This window comes from Protomyctophum parallelum, assembly GCF_964188405.1.
Source record: "Protomyctophum parallelum genome assembly, chromosome: 10".
NCBI lineage: Eukaryota > Metazoa > Chordata > Actinopteri > Myctophiformes > Myctophidae > Protomyctophum > Protomyctophum parallelum.
The window spans coordinates 37,622,000-37,640,317 of record NC_139704.1 but is presented as its reverse complement, the minus strand read 5'-3'; the positions used below and the strand labels follow the sequence as shown (position 1 = coordinate 37,640,317).

The 18,318-nt window shown below is 47.0% G+C and overlaps 3 protein-coding genes across 3 annotated transcripts in view; 1 reads left to right on the top strand and 2 right to left on the bottom strand.

Annotated features, from left to right (window-relative positions):
• The window catches only part of drgx (dorsal root ganglia homeobox), a gene marked incomplete at both ends in the record, with an annotated part of 12,004 nt that extends 1,189 nt beyond the window's left edge, over positions 1 to 10,815 (top strand). Inside the window, 4 exons of the mRNA XM_083774636.1 lie at positions 461 to 562; positions 2,772 to 2,950; positions 9,602 to 9,714; positions 10,397 to 10,815. Of these exons, the coding sequence (XP_083630762.1) occupies positions 461 to 562; positions 2,772 to 2,950; positions 9,602 to 9,714; positions 10,397 to 10,815 (813 nt within the window). The remainder of the gene's footprint in view (positions 1 to 460; positions 563 to 2,771; positions 2,951 to 9,601; positions 9,715 to 10,396) is intronic.
• On the bottom strand, positions 3,505 to 8,930 carry LOC310865473 (pre-mRNA-splicing factor ATP-dependent RNA helicase PRP16-like). Its single transcript, XM_083774606.1, has 3 exons — positions 8,803 to 8,930; positions 5,895 to 7,965; positions 3,505 to 5,542 (listed from the first exon to the last, which is right to left on the bottom strand). Exons 2-3 carry the CDS (start codon positions 7,882 to 7,884, stop codon positions 3,681 to 3,683), a joined length of 3,852 nt encoding a protein of 1,283 aa, XP_083630732.1. The 5' UTR covers positions 7,885 to 7,965; positions 8,803 to 8,930; the 3' UTR covers positions 3,505 to 3,680.
• Positions 10,697 to 16,419, bottom strand: LOC310865490 (tRNA-dihydrouridine(16/17) synthase [NAD(P)(+)]-like). The gene is made up of 2 exons (XM_083774635.1): positions 14,932 to 16,419; positions 10,697 to 10,819 (listed from the first exon to the last, which is right to left on the bottom strand). Exon 1 carries the CDS (start codon positions 16,241 to 16,243, stop codon positions 15,164 to 15,166), a length of 1,080 nt encoding a protein of 359 aa, XP_083630761.1. The 5' UTR covers positions 16,244 to 16,419; the 3' UTR covers positions 10,697 to 10,819; positions 14,932 to 15,163.
• Between the last annotated feature and the right edge of the window lie 1,899 nt (positions 16,420 to 18,318).

Below are 18,318 nucleotides of genomic sequence, written 5' to 3'. Positions count from 1 at the left end.
AGCTGACGTTTTCTAAATTGACAGTGAGCTATATTGCTATATTTTTGTGTTCCTTAGCTCCATATATATATATATATATATATATATATATAGGCTAAACACTGTATTAATGAGCTGCCTTTTACAAACTAATATTATTTTATAGATTAGGCCTATATGATTTATAACATGTTCTTTATTGAAGAGCAAATTATGACGATATAGGCTCTTAAAAGCTAAAACAAATGAGGGCAGGTTTCTCTCTCATAAATGTCCGTTTCATTTGGAAACAAATGGGCCAATTGGCAATTTATATAGGCTATACACATTTGATTTAATAAATATCGAAATAAAATAAGAGATAGATAGATAGATAGATAGATAGATAGATAGATAGATAGATATTATAGGCCTAGGGCTATAGCCTAAAGTATATAGGCTTATATTGACGTTGCCCCCCCCCCCCCCCCCCCCCCCCCAGTTGGAAGCGCTTGAGGCCGTGTTCGCCCAGACACACTATCCAGACGTGTTCACGCGCGAGGAGCTGGCCATGAAGATCAACCTGACTGAGGCCCGCGTGCAGGTGCGTGCGCGCGTGCGTTATGTGCGCGCGCGTGTGTGTGTGTGTGTGTGTGTGTGTGTGTGTGTGTGTGTGTGTGTGTGTGGTGGGGGGAGGGTGGGGGGTTGGCGTATACGCGTGCCACAAAGTGTTCCCGACGCACGTTTCTTTATTTTTTTTTGGCCAGAGAGAGGGTAAATTAAGGCACTCTGTCATCCCTGCGATGCACTCTAATAACATCAACATAATGGTGAATATTAGATTAGCTTGATTAATCGGTCATTCATAATTAAACAGCGATAATGTTCTTCGCTAATTTGTCCGCGCGTCTCAAAGGTACGAATACATCATCCGTCGTAGGCCTATAGCTCTGTGGAAAATACTGGGTGTTCATTTTATCCATTGGAACCAAAATGTGGTTCCATTTCCATTGGTTCCTTTAAAATAAAAAAAACTGGACGCGTGCGCGCGGCCCCGCACCGCGCGCGCACACCTCCAAATTCGCCAATTTATATTCCTGCTCCGTGCGCACCCTGCGCGTGCGCGCTGCAGCTGCACATATGCGCGGTTATAAACTTGGGCCACAGAGATGTAATTAAGTTATGTGTCCTGGATGTAATTTCTCTAGCATTCCCAGATTTGCTTTTGGGTTTTTTTTTTCTGTTGCAGCGGGCTGCAGATCTAATTGTGGGAAATATAATAGTTTTGCCTTTTGTTCCCCTGGGTCATCTTACTATCGCTTAAACCCAATGGCGAGGGCTGATAATGGAATCCGGGCGCTGTAAATTAGGGATTGTAAACAAATTATTCCCCTCCTTAATCCGATTACCACATTCCTATTATTAAATCTGAACATGAATCCACAACCGCCCCGTGTGCAGGGGGATATTAAACTTACATTATTATTAGAAAATAAATTTCCCTTTCTGTTGTAGTGTTGTTGGCTCCCCCCCCCCCCCCCCCCCCCCCCCCCCCTTTTGTAAAGTGTCAATGGGGCCTCCCCGCATTAAGAGCAACCCAGGCAAATTGAGATTAATGGAGCAATTATAAGCCATTCAGAGACGGAGGGCGCGACTTCTAGCTGGAAGGTGCAGGGGTGAGATAAGTCCATTCGTTGTATTGTTGTCCTGTCGTCCCTTTTCCTTTATGCCCATGTGAATGCACAGTGTTTTGTTTGCCTGTTGACATCATTTTATACACCTCGCGCATACAATAGGCAGGGTGTCTATACAATAGGAGGAGGGTGTCCCCTTCTTCCATCCTCCCCATCCCATATGCAGAGAGCCCGGTCTGACTCCAACCCTGCTCCATTCACTCTCTCACACACACACACACACGCATGCATGCATGCACGCGCGCGCGCGCACGCACGCACGCACGCACGCACACACACACACACACACACACACACACACACACACACACACACACACACACACACACACACACACACACACACACACGCGCGCGCGCACACACGCCATCGTGATTAATGCGTGCACGAGCGTGCTCTTAATCGAATCTGATGTTGTCAAACAATCACTAAATAGGGAAATAAACGACTTCATCATAGCTCGCTCTCTCTCGGGCAGCGCGACTGTCAGTGGGAAGTCATTAAAATATGATAATGAAAAATTGCTCAATTAAATGTTGTTATAGGCAATGACCTTCATTCAATTAAGATACAAGAACTTGGGCTGTATATGTATATGTTCTACTGCTGGTAGACGGACGACAAGTTCTGGTCTGGAGAAGTCACAGCCCGGGCAGTGAAAAATTACAGAGGCATACATTTGCGAGTCAATTTGCTTTACATTTGTATACAGTCTCAGAGTTACAATTGGATACCATATCGTATGTGTTCTCGAACAAAACACAAAACGTGACAAAACATTTTCTGATTACATATAAGATACAGACAGTGATAGCTATAGTCGTGAGTAAAGATGTCCTGTTTATTTCTTATGAATTACGTATTAGAACAAAAACGTGCTTATCGTTTATAGGGAACTATAAGAAGACGACCGAGACAGGACAGGACATTTCAGAATAGAGACATGAATTGGTGGCTTAATTAGATAAGCCCATTTGCTATTTTTGCGGTCAAGAGAACACAACAGGATGTAACTTAGCCTACTTCTTGAACCCTCCGACATAATTTAATCAGGTATACTTTTCTTTTTACTTACACGTATTTGTATTTATTTATCCATGTTTTTCTTTTATATGCCAGGTATGGTTCCAGAACCGCAGAGCTAAGTGGAGGAAGACGGAACGCGGCAGCGGGGATGCTGATGGATCTAAGGACCAGATGAGTGAGGGGGTCCCTCCTCCCAGCCGCGGCCTCAACGTCCAGTCCCCCGTGGACCCCAGCAGGAAGCACAAAGACCCTCTGGACGCCATGCAGCAGAGGTGAGGCCACGCAAGCAACGCACGCACTCACATATTGGGAACACTGAAATCCTCTGTGTTGTGGACCTGTGACATTCAAGATTCAATTGGTTTTATTCGTTACCGTCTCAAACGACATAGTACACAAGACTGAAATTATTTTTTATATAGCCTATACTATAGCACAATAACAAAACAAAAATAATAACAAAAGTCAACTACCAGCACGGAAACCCTATCATCCCCATTCTAGGCATGTTGTAATGAGCAAACATTTTGCGTGTGGGCTTGTAGATCGGCTATTTTCAGCAGAGATTTGGTGAAAAAAGGTCTAGAAGTATAGACCCCATGGGGGACTCCAGTCAGTTACATATAGAGTTTAAGTTGTTTCAAAGAATAACATTTAAAAAAAGATCACACTCGTGTGAAGTGAGGGGCACCTTGGGGGCTTGTACGTCACAGGAGGCATGCTTTATTTTATTTTATATTACAGCATTGTTCTTTTATTTCTTATTAAACTATCAAAAAAACAAACAAAAACATGCAGCAATCTATCAGAGATACAGCTACTGTATGAGGATGCATTGTGATAACGCTGAAGGAAGGATTATCTTGGAAGTCCTGTGTGCCTTATACAAGTTCTCCCTCTAGTGGTCTCTAGATGAATCACAGAAGGCATGATCGTGTTGGCAGGGGGACGTGAGTGCCTGTGGTTGGTGGTTGGTGGCCCGCCGTTGTATAACAGAAGGTTCTAGAGTCCAAAGCGGGCCGGGGTGTGCCTGGGGGTCTGGGGGGCCTCCTCTTTTCTTCCTGGGGTGCAGATTTTCACTGCCCTGACGCTGTTGGCGTTGCTCTTCTTCTCCTGCTCCTCACGACGCGACCTCAGCTGCTCCTCGGCCATGGACATCTCCTCCTCCATGTTGGTGATCTCCTCCTTGGCCCGGCGGCGGTTCTCATTTCTGCTCTTCCCCGCGTGTTTAATGCTGTAGAACATCGGCCCCAGCTCCGCCAGCCACTCTCCGTCCACCGCTGTCACACACTGCATGTACTCCTTGGTGGTCATGACCAGCTCATGGTAGGTGATGTAGTCTGGCGTGTAGCCCATGCCAAACAGGGAGCTGGTGGGGTGGAGGTGGCACGGCATGCCTGTTCTGACGTTCACATACTCGCCAATGCCCTTGAGCTTGGCAGCCTGGTGGAAGTACGCGGCACAGATGCACTTCCTGATGATGTCCCAGTCGGAGCCACAGGAGATCAGGTTCATCCTCTGTTGCACCATGATGTCCTTCAGCTGGGAGCGGACCTCACGCACCTTGTGCATGGCCTTGGTGTGGATGAAGTGCTCGTTGCACCAGACGCTGGAGTAGTTGTTGTTCTTCCACTGCATGTAGACATTGAGGTAGGTGAGGTGGTCGCTCTCAGGGACCGCAAACTTCTCCCTAACCTGGTCGCTCTCCTCCTCACGACCCTTGGGCCTGTAGAAGATGGCCGGCACCGACAGCATGGAGACGATGATGAGGATGTCGGCGCTGCAGCCCATGTCACACGACACGATCAGCATCTTGGACAGAGCCGGGTCCAGGGGGAACTCCACCATCAGGCGACCCGTCGGCGTCAGAGCACCTGTGTTGTCGAGCGCTCCCAGGATCCACAGCTGGTACATGGAGTTGAGCATGTTGTCTTCGGGCGGCGGGTCCATGAAGTGGAACTGCAGGAGGTCCTGGACGCCCAGAGACTTCAGCAGCAGCACCACGTTGGACAGGTTGGTCCGCTGGATCTCCGGGATGGTGGTGGTCAACATCTCGTTCTTATAGGCGCTCTGGGTGTACAGTCTGTAACACTGCCCTGGGCCTGTGCGCCCAGCTCTGCCAGAGCGCTGGTTGGCGTTGGCCTGGCTGATGGGGTACACCTGCAGGGCGTCCATTCCAATGCGAGGGTTGAACACCCTGAGTTTACAGTATCCGGCGTCCACGACAAACATGATTCCATCCACAGTCAACGACGTCTCAGCGATGTTGGTAGCTACGATGCATTTCCTCACTCCATCTGGTGCCTTTTGGAAGATTTTTGCCTGTAGGTCAGAGGGCAGCTGGGAGTAGATGGGAAGCACGGCCAGAGCAGGAGCACTTTCCAGGTCCTCTAACCGCTCAATGATCTGATCCGAGGTCACCTCAATGTCCTCCTGACCGGGCATGAAGATGAGGATGTCTCCACACATCCCACTGAGGTGGATCTGAAGAGCCTGCTTCACGGACGCCTCCACATAGTCTTCCTGAGGTGTCTTGCTGAACAAGATGTCCACTGGGAACGTTCTTCCTGGAATGTGGAATATGGGGACGTTGCCAAAGAACGATGCAAACTTATCCGAGTCCATCGTAGCGGAGGTGACTATGAGCTTCAGGTCAGAACGTCTGGACACAACCTCACGTAGGAGGCCGAACAGCACGTCCGTGTTCAAGGAGCGCTCGTGAGCCTCGTCCATGATGACAGCGCTGTAGTGGTCCAGGTCAGACTCTCTCAGAGACTCTCTGAGCAGGATGCCATCCGTCATGTACTTGATGACGGTCTTCTCTGACGTGCAGTCCTCGAAACGGATCGCATAGCCCACCTCCTCTACAATTTACAATTTACAATTTAGGCATTTAGCAGACGCTCTTAATCCAGAGCGACTTACATTTGAGCAAAAACAAAAGCATGGGAATACATCACATAAAAGTATTTATCATGAAACATGCGTAAGCTAAGAAAGTAACAGTGGAATATCTATATAGTGAAACTATACATACTATACATACAAACTATACATACACTTATACATATAAACTATACATCTTTACTACTATGCTATACATGTGTACTATGGCGTGCTATGACTACATACAATACAATTACAGTGCTGTCTACATAACATGCTATAAGTCTGTATCAAATGCTATATAATCCAACAGAAATGCTATCTAAGGGTTTCCCAGGTTACTGCCCAGCTCCTCACTGACTCTCTTTGCCACGCTCATGGCTGCCACCCTGCGGGGCTGGGTACAGCCCACCATGCCGTAGGAGGTATACCCGTCCTCGTGGAGGTACTGGGTCAGCTGGGTGGTCTTCCCACTGCCCGTCTCCCCCACCACAATCACTATGCTATTGTCCCTTATGATGTTCAGAAGTTGTTGTCTGACAGCAAATATAGGCAAGTATTGTCTTTGCTGCAAGAGGGTTTTCGTTTTAGCAAAGTGGCTGGTGGCCTCACTCTGGCCTTTCATGTGGTCTGCAAACTTCTGCTCTGTTCTGTAGTCTACTTTGCCATCCTCGCCCACTTTGGATCCAGGATCGTCCTCTTTCTTCTTGATGCCCATAATGTCCCCCAACTTTGTACCTGCCAGTTCCCAGTGTTTGTGCTGTGCCTTCTTGCGTTCTTTCTGCTCACGATGTTTGCGAACCAGCTGGCTGCCCTTCCGAGAGATGATGGCCATGTCAGATGTGGGATCTTTCACCGGAATGACAGGTTCCGGCTGCTTGGTGAAAACTATTCTTCCATCCAGGAAAGGAGGCACCAGGTTGTGGACCAAGAGGTGAACCTTGGCAGCGTTGTCTTCCTCAAAGTCATCATCCACCTCCAGCCTCTGCACCACCCCGCTGGTAAGCATACGATTTGTTTCCCAACGCTCATTATCCTCATTGATTTGTCGTCTGTGCGCAGATATACGTTTCTGTGTCTGCTTCTGAAGGATCTGCTCTCTCTTCTTCACATATTCTTCAGAGGTGGAAGCCAGAGCGTTGTGGAACTCATCGGAGCCTTCATCCATCATGTACCAGTCTCTGTCAGCTTGCTTCTGATCTTCCTCCCATTGCTCCTTCTCTTCCTCATTATCAAACATAATTCCCTCCTCGCCACCCTCCTTCCTGCCTTTCCCTTGCGATAGACGAGGCGTAGATCCTAAATGCTTCCTGTCGTTGGCCCACTCGTTATACTTATAGGAGGAGGTGGGCAGAGGTGTGTCATCGGGGTAACGGCCTCTGACTGACCGGTCCCTCCTCTCGCTGTCCCGGACAGAACCAGAACCAGGACTTCTGCGCTCTGAGCCTCTTTGATCAGCCTCTTTGTTTGAAGGCGCCGGTGACGGAGACTCCCACTGTGACCCACTGTGCCGTGAACTGGAATAACCGCTGTCGTCCTCCTCCCAGTTGGAACGTGACGGGGTGAAGGAATCTCTTGGGCGCTGTTGTGGTGAAGATGGTTCATCTCTCTTACTCCCTCGGCTGAGGCGTTCAGACGTGGATCCATCTCGTGGTGATCCATCTCGTGGTGATCCATCTCGTGGTGATCCATCTCTTGGTGAGCGTTCGCTGCGGTCCGACCGGCTGCTGCTGCTGCTTCCGTGGCTATGGCTGCGCTCTCGCTCATCTCTTTCACTCCTTCTCTCTTTGCCCTTATCTCTGCTCCTCTCTCTCTCTTTCTCCCGTTCTGTGTTTTTGTCCTCTTTGGAGGAGGCATAGACTCCATGTTCACGTCTGTCTTTCTCTCTCTGTTGGTGTCTGCGACGGAACTCTTCACTGACTCCTCCAGGGTTGGACGGCGTTTCAGAACCAGTCACACGGTACTTCCTCTCCTTCTTAGTACTTTTGTCCTCCTCATCACCACCACCACCACCACCATCTTCTTCATCATCAGAGTCAGAATCACTCTTCGGTTCCTCCCAGTCCTTGAAGGATGATACCTTTGATTTCTTACTGGCTCTGTCGTTGATGTCTGCCTCTAACTGTTCCTTGCTCTCGCGTTCCTTTCTCTTCTGGGCCGCCAGAAGATCCAAGCCCAGTAAAGACGTGCGAGGAGTGGGTGCCCGAAAAACATGTGGTTCCTCAGCAGCGCTGCTCTTCTTCTTTACAGTCAACCCCCCGACCTGAGCAGTCGCATCACTGCCTTCCAGCCTGTGCATTGAGACATCATCATCGTCCATGATAGGGCGGCTGAGGCGTGGGCCGTGGCGGCGGTCTGCTGTCCTGGCTTTGGTCTCATATACTTTTAATCCAAGTGTCTACTTAGTTATTTACAGTAAAATGATTGTTTCTGTGATTTTTGGTAGTCATTCACTACGGATTAGAAACTACAGACGGTTTAGTTGTCGTACAAAACGCGTATTTGTTTACAGACAAGAAGGCTGCCATTGCCGTCCCACAATGCCATACGTCACCACAGGAGGCATGCTTAAAGCTAACACAAAAAGTCCATAGACTTGGCTGCTACATGACGTCACGAGAAAAAGCCAGGCGTTGGAGGGGATAGTGCCGTCAAAAAGGAAGGAAGAGAGATAAACCAGACAGGAGCTAATATTGGTATCGCTTCCCTCTATATGACATCATTCTGATATGATAGTCTGTGTCCCTTTTATGCCCATATATGGAGTTCTTTGTCAGGCATGCCCAAATATGGAGTCTATGCAGATGACAGAACAGACCAGCTCCATATATGGAGATATAGGGGTGATCAGGTCCAGAGCCTGGGCAAGGTTCAAGGTTCAAGGTTATTTATTAGTGTCCCCGAAGGGCAATTGGTTTTTACAGCAGGTCATAAGGCTTGAAACACATACTGTATAACATACATCAATCAAACCAAACTTATTGCTGCTGGTCGGAAGCGTGCGCTGTGCCCGGCCTACTTGCATCTTCAGAAGAAAAAGAAAGAGGTGGGGGGATAGGGCACAGGCTTTTGTGCTGGTTCTGGACCGGCTATCCGACGGACTCGACACCGGGCACTGCACTCCTTTTGGGGGTGTGGATTGTGGAACGTTTGTATCGAATTTGATTACAGATGTACACACGTACGTACAGTACACACACACATAGACTTGGTGCATTTATAGATAGATGTCATCTACTTAGTTATTTACAGTAAAATGATTGTTTCGGTGATTTTTGGTAGTCATTCACTACGGATTAGAAACTACAGACGGTTTAGTTGTCGTACAAAACGCGTATTTGTTTACAGACAAGAAGGCTGCCATTGCCGTCCCACAATGCCATACGTCACCACAGGAGGCATGCTTAAAGCAAACACAAAAAGTCCATAGACTTGGCTGCTACATGACGTCACGAGAAAAAGCCAGGCGTTGGAGGGGATAGTGCCGTCAAAAAGGAAGGAAGAGAGATAAACCAGACAGGAGCTAATATTGGTATCGCTTCCCTCTATATGACATCATTCTAATATGATGTCATATTGATGATGTCAGTCTTGGCCAAATGAAAATATGGATGGACGGTGAATCTGAGATTATTATACGTTATGTGAATATAATATTTACAATATTTATGTGAAAACATTTCACAAGAATATAAATACAAAATATATCAAATGTGTGCGTGTGTGCGTGTGTGTGTGTGTGTGTGTGTGTGTGCACGCGCGTGCGTGCGTGCATGCGTGTTTGTTACCACACACACACTCCATTCCCAGAGCATAGAATTACAATAAATACAGTCAACTCCTTGTCTGATTAAATGAGTGCACCTGACTGCAATAAAGACAATTTAATTGATTTTCTGAAATGTTCAGCTTGTAGATCGGCTATTTTCGCTATTCATTGAACGAAGTATAAAGCAGTTGAATTAACAAAAGGAATAAAAAGGTATATGTACAGTATAATAAATAATGAAAAAGTGTGTGATTCTCTCTCATGGCAGTATGAACAGGAGCGTGGGTCCTGGAGGACCGTTCTTCCCATCCTGCATCCCAGGAACTCTGCTCAACTCTGCCACGTACGCCCAGGCCTTGTCCCAAGTTGCCACGCTCAAAGGTAAAAGAAAACAATCACGATGACCCTCATTACTTGAACCCTAGCATCTCTGTTCTGCGGGGAAGATTCTCCAAAGAAATAGCAGATGTGCAAGCTCACAATGCATCACGTCGCGAGTTGCAATGCATTGTGAGTTTGTAGAATGGCTATTTTGAGGGAAGAGAAAGGGCAGACCAAGTATACTGTATACGGCAACACACGTCAAGTTTACTAAGTATAGGGGGTTTAAGTAGAATTGAAAAACGAAGAAAATAAATAACTTAAACACATCTCCTCGATAGGAAACACTTACTTCAGACACAGAGCAAAATAACAAAAAAAAAAACATTGTTGCTGTTTGGCAGAAACCTCTCATCTCCATGAAGTTTAAACTTTTTGTGTAGTAATGCTCTGTGAATTTTCGTAAATGAATACTGTACTAGCGTGATACAAAAGCATACAAAAGTAGCATATCCTCAAGCTCAAAACGTGGCGCGGAGCGTTGAGCTTGAGCTATTTTTTTATTTGAATCTTGAAAAGTAACGGTTTTGGACATATGAGGTTTACACCCGACAGAGACGATATAAAAGGACAGTATAAGTAAAAGTAAAAACAAACACAGTGGGGAGGACAGTGCTGATGACGATTATAGGCCGGTCGGCCGGGTTAGATTCCTGCAGCTCATTTTGTCTGGTTTTCCCAGGCGGTGGCTTGTGCTCCTGCTGTGTCCCCGACCCCATGGGCCTGTCCTTCCTGCCTCCCTACGGCTGCCAGGGCAACCGGACGGCCAGCGTGGCCGCGCTGCGCATGAAGGCGCGCGAGCACTCGGAGGCCGTGCTGCAGTCCGCCAACCTCCTGGGAGGCGTGGGCGCCGTGCCCGGAGTGCCCGGAGGAGTCGTCGGAGGTTGCCTGTCTGGGCTCATCGGCGGTGGTGGCGTCGTCACCGGACCCGGAGTGGCCAGCAGGCCCGCGGTGGGTCCCGCCATGGAGCTGTCCGGAGCCATGGGGAGAGTGGCGGGGGACCGCGCCAGTCCCAGCCAGGCCGCCAATAAGGCTCCCGTCCTGGGGAGCAGTCCCGACAAACATGCTCACTGCCACAAGGATCCACAGGAGAAGAAGTAATGGACTGTGTCTGTGTGGATATAATAGCTTAAACATCAGTGATTCTCAATCTTTTTTTATTTATTTATTTCAAGAACCCCCCTGTTTGATATGCAGGCCACGGACCTCTGGGACCCCAATCTATACTCTAAAACATTTCTGTGTTTATCTAACTCTGAGAGGGTACACACATGGAACCAAATGGGACCTCGTTCCAAACTGTCCACTTTGGTTCCATGTGTGCCATCCCAGAGTTACAGAGCCCCCGGTGGTCCCCCCCGGATGCGACGTTGAGAAACGCTGGTTTAAATCGATGGCGTGACGGACGGTGCCTGCTTTTCATCCCTGTCTGCTCCTTAGAAGAAATAAAAGCACAATAACGGACTCCTCCTGAAACAGTGCGGGAACAGACGTTGTCTTGCCGCTGGTGTTGTGACGTATATACGGACACAAGTATTCTCTTTTCTATGTGTGAGACTTGCTGAATACGGGGTGACCGTGTTTGTCCCCCATGAACATAAGCACAAGCTGTGGTTTTGACGCCGACCGTCGTTCTTCATGGACTCTTGGACACTTGTTTGTAGGATGATATATAAATACTTATGTGTGTGTGTGGAACAAAAGACGTCAAACCTGATCTGATAATGTGAATAATTAATCCTCATATGGTTTCTATCTGTCTCCCATGATGAAGAGCACATGGGTTTCTTCAAATAAGGAACGTGATCCTGTTGCCAACCCCCCCCCCCCCCCCCTCCCAAAAAAAAAAGAATAATAATAATAATAATACAACAAATGATTATGTTTGTTAATGCATGTAAACTCTTTAAGTGTATAGTGCTGATGGTACAATATTCCGGATTCGATGGGAATCTGCTGGCAATCGCGTTTGTGCCATTGGGTCACTAATGGGGCTCTCAAACATCTCATTTTTCACCCCTTTTTTATTAGACAGTGGAAGTGCACTTTAATATTAATCAAGGCATTTTTTTAAATGTAAATGTGTATATGTGCCAGAGTCCTGTATATATGTTTCACCTGTGACCTCTGACCTGTGAACTCAGAGCAGAGTGCAGTTTCTGGTTCACTATAACGTTATGACTGATCACTGAACATACCCAATCTACCCAATTCGACACCTTGTGAGCTTATAGATCCGAAGTTTTTCTGGTGAACGATAACCGACACGCCGCCAGCCGCGTACAAATGAGGCATTAGCACGTTCTGTGGTGCTGGCAGACAGGCGACACCCTGTGACACGTTCTTTAAAACAATTAAAGATGTAGTCGCTCATGTTCCTCTCCTGTTGCCTCTCGCTCCAGCCATCTGTTCTGCTACATTATTTATCAACTTCCCTTAAAGCCGGCAGAGGAGGGCAATCGTGGCTCTTATTATTTATTTACTTTTAGGAGCGCTCTCCCTCCCTCCCTCCCGCCCTCTGTCTCTCACTCACTCACCTCTTTAATAAATGCCATTAAAACGTGAAGCATGCTATTTATTGATATTGGAACTTGTATGAAATACATCTTCTTCACCGTGTGAAGGCCTCCTCATATACATAGCTTATCAGCCAGTCGGTGGTATACATTTATTTATCAATGGATTAATTCCTAATAAATATCCTTTTCCTCCCCGTCGTGAGAATGGACTCTTGAATATAACGGCTTCGTCATGGAGAATACACTTAACCGCAGCAGAGCACAGGACCAGTATAGGCTGGTCGGGGCTGATTCAATTTGCGTCCTTGAGGATTTTCAGGAAATTACTTTTGATAGTCAATAACACAATTAAGTAAACTACATACACATTATCATAAATAATTGATCGGAAATTATGTATTACCACGAAGTACCGGTTCAATAATTGATGAAGAGACACCCTGGTGACACGGACGAGGGAGATAATGTCAGAAGTCGTGCCTGAACTGAACACAACCTTCTGTCTGTCTGTCTGTCTGTCTGTCTGTCTGTCTGTCTGTCTGTCTCATGCATCCATCCATCCACCATCCATCATTTTTAAAACAACATGCATGCTGTAAATAATCATTTCAATTAAGTAATAAACTAATAAAGTGAGTTATACTATTTTTTTAAATTTGTATTTTGTTAGTATTTCACTCCTATTCCAGTGCCATACAAACATAGGAGCAAGTTCTATTAAATAAGTCATAATAAACTTTAAATAGAGGCTCAGCACCTATGTTGGTGTTGGTGGAAATCCTTATTTTCCTTCATTTAATTTACAGTTAGCTACAGCCAGCCACACAGAAGGCATGCCATACACAATCATGTCCCAAAACATTGTTAATAGCATTGTGAATAAAACCATTCCGGTTTTAAGTACATGAGAGGGTCTCTGCAGCTTTGTGACATGCCAGTTAACGATAACGAATCTGCTCCTTTTCCCCAAAACATTTACCAGTGAATGCAATGAATCCAGCCAGCTCACACAAAAGGCGCATAAAAACACATTCAGTCTCTCCAAAAATTGAATACAGCAGTTTTAGGAATTGAATCATTAGCCAAAACAAAGGATGCGGAAGTTTTAATGACTCCGATCATCATTAAGTTTCTGCATGGGGCCCTCCTAATTCGCCGCTTTAATATTTCATAAACAAGTCAAGTTGGTGTTGACATTCAGCTGTGCATGTGGCATCATTGATAATTTTCTGTCACCAAAAAAAAAAAAAGAGAAAAGTCCTGAGGCGGTTTTGTGGAGCATTGTTATATCAAATTAGCTGGAGGGCAGCCAGAAAAGCAGACAAATACGGAGAATGTGGAGGACAGCAGTTGAACTGTGTTCTTATAGTGTGGCTAATGGGCTTCTTTTGTTGCAGTAATGAAATATTTTTGCGGGGCTGAAGAGAAACATGTTCTGAAACACTGAGGTCTAGTGGTGCACACTCACATGCTCTCATGCTCTCTCTCTCTCGCACACGCACGCACACACAGTCTCACACACACACACACACACACACACAGTCACACACACACACACACAGTCACACACACACGCACACACGCACACACACACACACACACACACACACACACACACACACACACACACACACACACACACACACACACACACACACACACACACACACACACACACACACACACACACACACACACTCTCTCTCTCTCTCAAGGTCCTGGGTCAGCAGAGGGCCATGCAGGCATCCGCCGTCGTCATCATCGCTGCATGCTTTTAATTCCCGCGTCAATAATTGGTCGATAACCCCAATCAATTAGAATCAATTAAGCACTTTTCTCTGAATGGAGATAATACAAGCGTTGCATATCTTAATGCAGCGTGTAATGCACCTGACTGCTGTCTGTGCCATACAACCGCCATCGCTCTTACTCAGCATATAGAGAAGGCCAATCCTGCTCAGCCTGGCACATCCCATTCCTTATACAGACATAAACAGAATGTAAGAGTTCTCAACCTTTTCCATTTCCAGGACCCCCAGGTGGATACCATTATTTCTTTCCCTCTGGGACCTCACTGTAACATCCTCAGAGTTCATTTAACTCTGAGAGTGTACAGGCGACAGGCGTACATCTGTACCCGCTCGGAGCTACTAACCCTCAACTCCCCATTACTCTATACCCCACGTTGAGAAGAACCAATGTTCTAAAACGTGTGGGGCGTGTCTCGGGAGTCGGAGACATCCAGTTACCTGGCCTAAACTTAAAACATGCAAAAGTCTGTAACTGTAAATGCCATGTGGAATTTAATGTCTGTTCATGGAGTGTCCACGAGAGGGTGGTAGTGAGCATGGAACATGCCACACCACTACCCACTTAAACCCTATACAGTCTGCATCACAGGCAGGCAGCCAGGCAGGGGCTTTCCATGTATGATCATTTAGAGAAGATGTCTCTATAAGGAAAGATATCAACGTGATATAATCTGTAACAAGGCAGCAAAAGGGTGTATTAAGCAAGACCGGCAGTCGTTTAAAAACAAAGTTGCTGTGTTAAGTAGGAAGTACTGTCTGTTTGTGAAGGAGAGCCAGAAGAGATAACACACTGAAACAACACAGAACACACACACACACACACATACGCACACGCACAAGCACATGCACGCACACACCCAATGCGTAATGTAAATAAATAAACTTACAGTATAGTTGATGCAGACATGGCCTCGGTAGCCAGGCTTTTATTTTCGTTCACATTAGGCTCAAGTGCAGACACTACTGTCAAGGACACACATCAGGAGTTTAAGTGTTTTCCATTTCCCCTCTATACATTCAGTGTATGCCCTCCTACAGATAAAGACTGAGTAATTCATAGTTTATCTTTTGGTTTCATTTTCGTTTTGTGTGTGTTCCATTTACAACAGGTCAATTCTCTTATGACTCCTTGTTATCGCAGCTGGGAGCAGTCTGCTTTGGCAGCCTGACGTACGGCTGGCATATCCAATGAGAGAAGGGCAGGCCGTTCGGCGGTTTCTGTCCCGCCGTCTCCTTTCCCTGCGCGGCGATCTCCTCCTCGCAGCGTAGCCGTAGCTGCCGACTGACCTCGGCCAAAGCCTGCAGTGTCTTCACCTGGCCGAGGTCCTCCCTCAGGTCGTGGTGGATCTGGAGTGTGTGACACCAGAGCTTGAAGAGATGAGCTCGTACGTAGGACAGGGTCGGGGTCGGGTGCTGCTCCACCAGCTCCAGGTACTCCTCGGCCATCTCCCACACCGGGGGACTGCGGCCCTCGAACAACGCCGGGTTGTGTAGGTTCCCCTCGGCGCTCATGACGCCCTGCACGCCCGTCTCCCGGACGCAGCGCTCCACGTCGCTCAGATGCCGGATGTTGCCGTTGGCGAAGACCGGAATGTCCACGGCCTTCCGCACGGCCTGGATGTGCTCCCAGCTGGCGACGCCGGTCGTTTCCCTTTTCTGGTCTTTGGTGCGGCCGTGAACCGCCAGCAGCTGACATCCGGCCTTCTCCAGCATCTGCGCGTAGCGCACGGTCTTGTCTACCTCCTGGAACACGCGGATCTTACATGTGATTGGAACAGACAGTTTCTCATTGGCCAACATGATCATTTTCTCCAGCAGCTCCCATTCGTCTTGAAGGAAAACCCCATAGCGGCCGCTCTTTGCGATCTTCTGAGGACAGCCCAGGTTCAGGTCGATGGCGTCGCAGTAGTCCTGGGCCAGAAGAGAAGCCTGCAGAAACACCTCCGGGTCGTTGGCACAGAACTGTGCGATGAGGGGCCTGTCCTCGGCGCACACGTCGTCATAGAGGTGTTTCTTCCGGTAATTTGAGTCGCGCACAAACATCTGCGCGTGCAGCATGGGCGTGTAGCACAGCTGGGCGCCATGACGGCGGCTCAGCAAACGCCAGGCCAGTTCACTCTGGTCTACCATGGGCGCCACGACGAAACAGGCCCCCTTCAGCGTGCTCCTCCAGAAGTCAAAGCCCTGGAGCTTTGCCATTTACAGCTGCCTGCTTTGTCAAATGTATGGTATACTGCAGCAATTCTCCACGCTGGCGTTGTGATAGTGATAATCTGTGATAATTCTTAGAACTTACATGAGAAAACTGCCATAAAAAAAAGCCTGTTTGTCAAGAGTCAAGAGTGTTATCAGGAGGGCTCCCAGAGATTGCACAACACCGGTTAGACCGGTAGCATAGCACAATCTCCTGAGAGCAGCTTTTCAACCCCTCTTATACAGAGTGAGGCCACACACACCCACTGCATGCGTGGTGAGTGACACATGTGCATGGCCTTATATGGCTACTTCTTCATAAATGAGCAAGCACATGACATTCTGGGTGACAGGTGGTTGGAGGCCTAATAGTGTGTCATCATATCTCTCGTCTTACATTGAGAAGGTCAACTTGCCATTATACTACATAACCTCATTTGTGACCGGAAAATACCGGATGTGGAATTGTCAATCACTATTGTAATTTTAAATCTTGAGACTGTGGTAAAGACAGAGTCTGCCTTTCCCACTTAAATATTTTAGCCCCACATGTTCAATGATTGGTTTTCCTGATTACATATTTATTTTCTGGTTGTCATATGCATTCTACTCGTTACCAGTATTTTATGTTGCAGTAAAATCAGCATTACCTATAGCCACATGGTCGGCACCAAACATTTTCAATGCTACGTTGTATGCATTCAGAGTTTGTTTCTACATCCTGACCCAGTTTGCATTTTTCCTCAGTTAGTCAGTTCACTTCAGGACGGTTACAAATGACTCACAGACAACAGCTCGGTTGACACATACACATTTATTGGTTTAACAAAAGCTCATTGCTCAACACACACACACACACACACACACACACACACACACACACACACACACACACACACACACACACACACACACACACACACACACACACACACACACACACACACACACACACACACACACACACACACACACACACACACACACACACACACACACACACACACACACACACACACACACACACACACACACACACACACACACACACACACACACACACACACACCTACTTCCTGTTACTGGTCTGATCCTTCTAAAAGAGTCACACATGACTGCAGGGCTCCTTTTATAGGTGGAGGAATGTAATTGGGATGTACCACTTGCCAGGGGTGTGTGTAGTTTTCCATAGGCCTATTATGGCTGAAAAGAGTGGTGTTGCTAAAAGCATGTAAAATACTTACCTAGTTGTGTATGGCGATAATTTACTAGTCTAGATCCCACTGAGCAATATTCGGCTAGACGTTCGTCAAAAAATGGGTTATAATTGGTCTAAAAATGAAAACATTTGAGCGGTCTAGACGTTGATTAGCTGTTTTGTAAACGTCTACATATAGACCATCTATATATATAGATGTTGAAACAACGTTGTTTCAACGTCTAATCTAAGCCTTGACCGCTAAAAAAACCCTTCATTTTTACACCATTTATAACCCATTTTTAGATGGCCATTTAGATGTATTTTAAACGTCTAATAGGTCAAAGAATGCTCAGTGGGATGGTTTTGAATTGTTTTCTTTGTGTCACTTGGATTTAAAGGTGACGTCATGTCCTTTACTAAGGATATTAGTTGGTTTGTAGTTGGTTTGTCCCAAAAAGTAAAGGCCCAGACTAGAGGTCATTCCTAGTATTCGGTGCCATTTGTGTCCCCTCCCCATGACATAATACAGCATTACTTACTTACTTATGCCCGACACCCTTTCCAGGGTATAGGCCGTCGACAAGGGACCAGAGTTCTCGGTCACTGGCGTTCTTTTCTATCTGCGACCAGGTGCCTCCCAGCCTCTTGGTGTCTGCCTGGAGATCCCTCCGCCAGGTGTTTTTGGGCCGACCTCTGTTTCTCTTCCCCTGGGGGTTCCATGTCAGAGCCTGCATGGTCGTGTTTGACACTGTCACACTGCAGGTTTGACATCTTCTTCGTCCGATTTCATCTGCTGCTGGGAGTTGTTTGGTCTTCGTCCATACGTCTATATTGCTGATCTTGTCTGGCCAGTGTATTTTATGTATAATACAGCATATCT

Excerpts from the sequence above, each read along its gene's own strand:
- LOC310865473 (XM_083774606.1), bottom strand. The coding sequence starts at position 7,884 with ATGGACGATGATGATGTCTCAATGCACAGGCTGGAAGGCAGTGATGCG. Across the intron at positions 5,543-5,894 it reads GCTGGGCAGTAACCTGGGAA|AGGAGGTGGGCTATGCGATC; the intron begins ACCCTTAGATAG and ends TGTAAATTGTAG.
- LOC310865490 (XM_083774635.1), bottom strand. The coding sequence starts at position 16,243 with ATGGCAAAGCTCCAGGGCTTTGACTTCTGGAGGAGCACGCTGAAGGGG.